At 48.1% G+C, this 7,032-nt stretch overlaps 1 protein-coding gene across 1 annotated transcript; it reads left to right on the top strand.

Moving 5' to 3' along the window:
• The first annotated feature begins 1,016 nt into the window (after nt 1–1,016).
• Nucleotides 1,017–4,572, top strand: LOC125543669 (histidine biosynthesis bifunctional protein hisIE, chloroplastic). The gene is made up of 5 exons (XM_048707094.1): nt 1,017–1,394; nt 1,917–2,162; nt 2,255–2,350; nt 2,422–2,573; nt 4,157–4,572. The coding sequence occupies exons 1-5, from the start codon at nt 1,194–1,196 to the stop codon at nt 4,356–4,358; spliced, it is 897 nt and encodes a 298-aa protein (XP_048563051.1). The 5' UTR covers nt 1,017–1,193; the 3' UTR covers nt 4,359–4,572.
• Nucleotides 4,573–7,032: the final 2,460 nt, after the last annotated feature.

The following is a 7,032-nucleotide window of genomic DNA, read 5'->3' as shown; positions in this document are numbered from 1 at the left end:
GGTGCCACACCAATTTCCCCGACCTGTATGTCAAGCTCCAGACCTCCCCCTTGACTTCTCGCCACATTAGGTGGCTTGAGATTGGGGTCGTCGCTTGGACCCTCTATACGATCCGTAATAAGCTTGTGATCCAGCGCGCTCCTCTACGATGGGGTACTGACGCTATCTTCAAATTGTCTGGTTTCTTACAGCTCTGGCGGCCGCTTAGCCGCCCTTAGGACCGCGATGCCATCTCCGGCTTCATCGCCGACCTCCGCTCGATGGCCGTCCCTCTGTCTCCGCCGCCCCCGCCGGAACCCGACTAGGCGCTTGTCTGGCTCTTTGGCGTTTTTTTTCTTGGGCTTGTTGAGCTGTGCCCTCAGCAGAACCTTCATACTTGTTTGTGAGACTTGGATGTGTGCGTTGGACTAGTCCTTGTATGTGTACTCTATGACGGTTTGCTTTATTTATAAAGCGGGGCGAAAGCCTTTTTCGATAAACACACACACCATACCAGACTTTCAAAATCATAATAGTCGCTCGCTCCTTGAGACGAGGTCTACAAATCACTGAAGCAACATCGATTGGAGCATCAACCCCACATAGTGCAGGCTTGCAAATGCATCACAACCAATTTAGAGGGTTAAAGAAACCGAACCATGTCGTGGAACAACATGGAAGAAAATCAAAGTCGTTGCATCAATAGACGACTAATAAGTTTTTTTTTTCTGAAAGAAAGACACACCAAATCAAAATTTGAAGGGAAGCAACAGATCCGAGAAAACAAATCTCACATACCTTTTGTTGACGCCGAATCAGGCGTCATCGAGGTATGAAAAACCAAAGAAACCTTATTTCAACACGCTATCGTCATCGGCACCCTGTCGATATCGTCAGGGAATCAAAACCTAAGAAAAGAAAAATAAGACGTACGGGCCCTCACTCCTTTTCCTGTTGACGAGACCGCCGGACAGGTAAGAGGAGGGTGACCGAGGCGACAGGGGCAGCGGCTTAGGGTTGGCTCTAACAGATGGTGTTCTGTCCTGCGTGATGATTGGCGTCCAAAACAATTGTATCTAAACGAATTTCCCCCCTCAAGCATAGCTAGTCGCTCGTGTGCCTTTGACAGACTCAATTGACTTGACCGGACTCGAACTCGACCAACCGCCGCGTCGAGCAGCGACTGCTTCCCATTCCGATTGAGTGCGGCTCCCATGGCGGCTCCACTGCCTCGCGCCCCCGTCTCCTCCCCCGCGAGCCGCGCCGCCCTATGTCCAGCTCGCTCCAACCCTTGCACGGCCGCGGCGCCATCCTCGGGGGCCCTCGGGTGGCGGCGCAGGCAGCCTTGCCCGATGCTCTCCATTGCGCCGGGCTCCGCCCGGTCGACGCCAGCAGCCCTCGCCGTCGATCCCAAGGTCTGTCGATTGATTTACCCGCAAAATCTTCTCCCCTCCCCCTTCTCACTCGGGAGGCCTTCCAAGTTAGGAACTGGGGTGGACTGGTGTGCTCCTGTGCTTTGAACATTTATCGTAGGCTTGGGCTTTGGTGGTTTCTTATGCGAAACTTGCACAATATAGTGCCATCATGAAAGTAATGGTTTATGGTTTGCCTGATGGAGATCACAAGTATGTTGATATGCACTAGCAAGCATTTAGCCAGTGGGAGGAATTCATCCATCAATTACTTTTTCATGGGATTTGGTTCCAATGCAAATCAATTCTGCGGGAATATAATCAAATGGTCCTGTTATGCCACCACATTAGTACAAATAAAACTACTTAGAAGTCCTTGCTTTCTCAGATGCATTGCCACTGTTAGCAGCTTGTAGTGTACACGGAAAGAGAACCTTTGTTTGCGATAGTATTGCCCTTAGAGAAATAGAAAAAAGCACAGCAAATATTTAACATCGGCGTGTCATCGTCGTGTGAAAATTTTAGGTTGAAGCGTTACTAGACAGTGTGAAGTGGGACGTCAAAGGGCTGGCAGTTGCTATTGCGCAAAATGTGGATACTGGAGCCATTCTTATGCAGGGATTTGCTAACAAAGAGGCCCTTGCAGCAACTATATCAACCAGAAAAGCTACATTCTATAGCCGTTCACGGTCTTCATTGTGGACTAAAGGGGAGACATCCATGAACTTCATCAATGTGCATGACATATTCTTGGACTGTGACCGTGATTCAGTAAGCATCTTCTGCTTTCTGTTATGCATCAGAGCGGTTAGTCTGGCTTCAGTTGATACTAACTGGGGTGTTTGTGTTTTCTTGAAAGTTAGATAATATACCTTGGTACGCCAGATGGACCTACATGCCATACAGGGGCAGAGACCTGCTACTATTCTTCAGTCTATGATGCACTACAAGGTTCAAAGGTATTTATCTTTAACGAACCTTCCTGTGAATATAAATTTACTTGAATTGAAATATTATTTGTATTTCACAGTCCAATCAAGAGAGGCAGGTCACCACAACTCTCTACTCGCTTGAAGATACGATCAGTAGGCGGAAGGAGGAGATAGTTACTGAAGGGAGTGGTAAGCCATCATGGACGAAAAAACTACTGCTTGATAACCAGCTGCTTTGCTCGAAAATACGGTAAGTGTTGCTCCGTTTAATTCTCATGTTCTATTATATATCTGTCTATAAATTTCTCATGTTCTATTATATATCTTTCTATAAATCATTAATGTGTCAAGACAATCGAATAGAATAGCGTAGTAGTTCTTTATTTCTCTAGCCTGGTTTATCTTGTTCTAATCTCGTCATCATTACTGTTTGATATGGACATATACTGGTGATCTGGTGGGGATGGGCACACTTGTTACTAAGCGGCAGCCTACAAGAGAATTCTTCCATTTTTTTTTGAAAAGCGCTATATAACATTGTTTAGTGTATACTTCCGTTGTTCATGAACATTACGCATTTTTGTCACAATATTATGGAATTAAGCACCACATTATGAAAGTAGTTCCTGGATGAATGTAGTTTTGCAAGAAGGTATTGCTCAAGGGTTAAAAAGGTTGGCAGTGATCCTCCCACATTAAGTTTTTCTTATTGGAGGAAGTAATCCACTAGAAAAATCTAATTCTGCAACAGACTGTAGAGTGTAGACTGCATTTATTTCAGGTTTGATGACCTGCATTTAGCAAATGTTGAATAGGAAGCTAATGCCCAAATTTTGTGCATGAAACTTTACATCAAAATTTTGTTGATATTGGCTCATTAGTAAGATTTAAAAGGTACCAGAGGTCTGAATAGAACCCATTTTTAGTAGATCCAGTTCAACTCTTGATATGCAGGACTCCTATTAAAATAACTAGGGGTAGCCTGTGACAATTATTTTGATTAAAAGCATATAACTTGAGGTTAGCCGTGATATATTGCAGTTTTTGATAGAAACAATTCTCTCTGCGGTCCATATTATGCTTTTAGGTGATATATTAGATAAGACTATTCATTAGATTATTTGCAATTGTATGGTATGTTTATTGATCATTATCTGATCATCTTTGTTCTCAACTTCATATGTCCGACAGTATCACAATAGAGTATTTTGTTAGATCTTTTATTTGTATAGTTCTTACAGTTTTGCTCCTGTTATAGCTGCTCCTTTGAACAATTTAATATGACAGAATGCATTTGTCCAAAAATATCACCATAACAGAGTTACTCAGAGCATAGAGTTATCCATGCTCCATGCATGCACAGTTTGTTTTGTCACCTAATATGTCTTTACAAACATGTGAATTTTGGATATAATTATTATGAGCTTGTCCCATACCAGTAAATTTGGCGCAATGTATCAGCTGTAATAACTACTGTCAGAGGCTAACCTAAGAAGATACCAGTATAATTTTGCGAGTGCATATGAGGTGCAACAGCGCCATTTGGTATGGAGTACTCCTACGTGTATAACAGTATAAGCAACAATTTCAACATGCAAGAGTAAGACTGCTAGGTGGCATATTCGACATTATTTGGTGTCGATGTAAGGAGTTGTTTGCCGATACTTGTATCACTGTAATGATTCATCTCTCTCTTAGCATATTGATGGCATGGTGTGAAACTATTGGCTTTTTCTCTTGTTATCATTCCATGTTTGACCTTTTGCAGTTATTCTCTTGATGCCAGTATATTTCTCTCTTAACGCTGGTGCGCATTTGTTTCCGGTCTTTCAGCGAAGAAGCGGGGGAACTAATTCAGACACTGCTTGAGAACGAGGAGAAATCCCGTACAGCCTCAGAGATGGCTGATTTGCTGTACCACGCGATGGTGCTTCTGAGCGTGAGGGATGTGAAGATGGAAGAGGTTCTGGAGGTCCTGAGGAAACGATTTTCGCAGTCCGGAGTTGAGGAGAAGGCCAGCCGCAAGAAATCTTAGCATGATGGCATGTAGGTGGATGGATGAATTCCATGTGATTGGGCAGGGTGTAGTATGGAGTTGTCCAGCTTTGTTACAGATTTATGTTTTCTCATTATGCTCTCGAAGGAAGACTGTGAACTTGTCTTGTGTTTTTTATTTTACTTTTCCCTTGCACAGTCGCAGTGGCGTTGCTGCTTGGCCAATAAAGCATAATATGAGTCTCATGACCCTACGATATATGTGGGTAATTTATAGTACGGAAACTATGTTTTGTCGTGCAAAATGGAAAAGGAGAGGACCTAGTTGTTACTTCTGGTGTTCTATGTACTGTGCCATGACAGGGATTACGAATAGATGGAAAGTTTACTGGAAGAAAGAAGTATTAAAGCAAGAGGACTTGCTAAATGCTCTTGTTGGGGGGTGAAAAAGTTGTGTTTTATCCCTTACAACGTTCATGTGGGTGGTGGTTTTAGTTGGAATTTGACTAATGTCGTTAGGTCGCTGTCCGATCACCGAAAGCGAAAAATGCAGGCGTACTGTTTTCCACATTAGACCCAACATCGTGTACAGTGATTCATATGGTTGTTTCACTCTTTTGTTTTTGCAACACTGCTATACGTACGACATAGTGCCTATCCAACACTGTACGATTAGAGACAATCTTAGATAATTCAGTTTGTGGGTCATAGCATTTAAAGATGATTTGCTCTCTGGTCGTACCGGTCGGACGAGAAAACTATCGTACGCAAAGCAGTTCCGTTGTTCTTGATGGTGTTTGGTTCAGAAGTCCTATGATTTTTTCTAGTCCCAAAGACTAATTAAAAAAGACTCCTCAGTAGAGTTTTTTTCTAGTCTCTGTAGAAAAAGTCCCTCCTGTTTGGTTTCTAGGGACTTTTTTTAGTCTCTGGGACTAAAAAGTCCATGAACCAAACACCCTGTTTGAAAGCGACTGACGACCATGTGCAGTATTTATCGCGCTTGGGCGTTTTTGCCAGGACAGGCATGTCAGAGCATCTCTAGCCGCGCCCTCAACAAGCCTCTCCAGACGTTTTTTCCGCGCCGGCGCTCAAAAATCGGCCCAGCCGCGCATTCAGGAGCCCATTTTTGCCGGTTTGGACCGAAACTAGCGCCGGCGGATCCAGACCGAACCCGGCGCGCTGGGGGCGAGCGATTTTGACGCGAACGAGGACGGGCCCGTCGAGTCAGCGAGACGCCGCTTCGTCGCCCTCATCGCCTCGGTTCCCGCAGGAATCAATGCGAAGGCTGCCGCTCTGCCACGCAGGTCAGCCTCCATTGATGCCTCACGAGTCGGCGCAGTGAAGGCGTCGCGACGCGCGTCCCGCACTCACCCGCCACGCGTCGCCCGACATGCAGCCTCTCGTCGCCCTTGCTGCGGCTATAAAAGGCGACCTCCCTGCCGGTGGACGCCACAGTTCTCATCCCCCCCCCACTCCGGTGCACAAAGCTACACTCTCCCCGCCTTCCCGTCGACGAACAGATGGCCGAGAGGTTTCCAGGAGACGGCGCGGCGGCGAACGGCTTCGGCCGCCGCCATCTCCAAGAGCCGGAGGCGCGCCTCCTCTACGAGGCCGAGTACCCGGCGCCTCCGGGCATGCAGGTGCCGGCGGCGTCCCAGTGCCGCTTGTGCCCGAAGAGGCGGCGTGGCGGGCCGAGATCGCCCACATCCGCTCATCCCTGACGGAGGAGCAGCGGAACGAGCCGCGGTACATCGCCGACAACCACACCAAGTGGTCCATGTACTTTGCGCGCCGCCGCGAGGAGCAGATCGCCTCCACCATCGACGTCATCCCCCGTGGCCGCCTCAACGCCGACGGGCGGCGCGAGTGGTGGGGCATGCCCGGTCGCACCCTCGAGGTCGTCCTCGACCACATCGAAACTGGCAACATGCATCGCCTCGAGTACCCGCCGCGGACGTCCTTCTCTCGCCGTCGTGGCAGCTCCTGGACACCGCGGCGGATGGAGCCGGGGTCGTTTTTGTCGTCGGGCTCCGGCTCGCCGGCGCTTCGCCCCGTCAAACCCGAGGCGGAGAAGACGCCGCTCGGGCGCTGCACTCACTGTTGGGGAACACAGTAATTTCAAAAAAAATCCTACGCACACGCAAGATCCATCTAGGTGATGCATAGCAACGAGGGGGAATAGTGTTGTCCACGTACCCTCGTAGACCGTAAGCGGAAGCGTTATAACAACGCGGTTGATGTAGTCATACGTCTTCACGATCCGACCGATCCTAGCACCGAAAGTACGGCACCTCCGTGATATGCACACGTTCAGCTCGGTGACGTCCCACGAACTCTAGATCCAGCTGAGTGTCGAGGGAGAGCTTTGTCAGCATGACGGCGTGATGACGGTGATGATGAAATTACCGATGCAGGGGCTTCGCCTAAGCACCACAACGATATGACCGAGGTGAAAATCTGTGAAGGGGGGCACCGCACACGGCTAAACAATCAACTTGTCTCCTAGGGTGCCCCCCTCCCCACGTATATAAAGGAGGGAGGGGGAGGCCGGTCGGCCCTCTCTAGGCGCACCAAGGGGGGAGGAGTCCTCCTAGTAGGAGTAGGACTCCCCCTTTTCCTACCCCCGCTAGGAATAGAAGGAAGAGGGAGAAGGAGAAAGGAAAGGGGACCGGCCCCCTCACCCGATTTGGGTTGGGATTTGGGGGGGGGCCTAC

Source organism: Triticum urartu, chromosome 3 (assembly GCF_003073215.2).
Source record: "Triticum urartu cultivar G1812 chromosome 3, Tu2.1, whole genome shotgun sequence".
In the NCBI taxonomy this organism is placed as follows: domain Eukaryota; kingdom Viridiplantae; phylum Streptophyta; class Magnoliopsida; order Poales; family Poaceae; genus Triticum; species Triticum urartu.
The sequence above is the reverse complement of the archived record's forward strand: the minus strand, read 5'-3'. Positions and strand labels throughout refer to the sequence as shown.

Bases quoted from the DNA above. Each gene is read 5' to 3' on its own strand.
- LOC125543669 (XM_048707094.1), top strand. From the start codon at position 1,194: ATGGCGGCTCCACTGCCTCGCGCCCCCGTCTCCTCCCCCGCGAGCCGC. The intron at 1,395-1,916 runs GTCTGTCGATTG...TGAAAATTTTAG, and splicing joins CCCTCGCCGTCGATCCCAAG to GTTGAAGCGTTACTAGACAG. The intron at 2,163-2,254 runs GTAAGCATCTTC...CTTGAAAGTTAG, and splicing joins TGGACTGTGACCGTGATTCA to ATAATATACCTTGGTACGCC.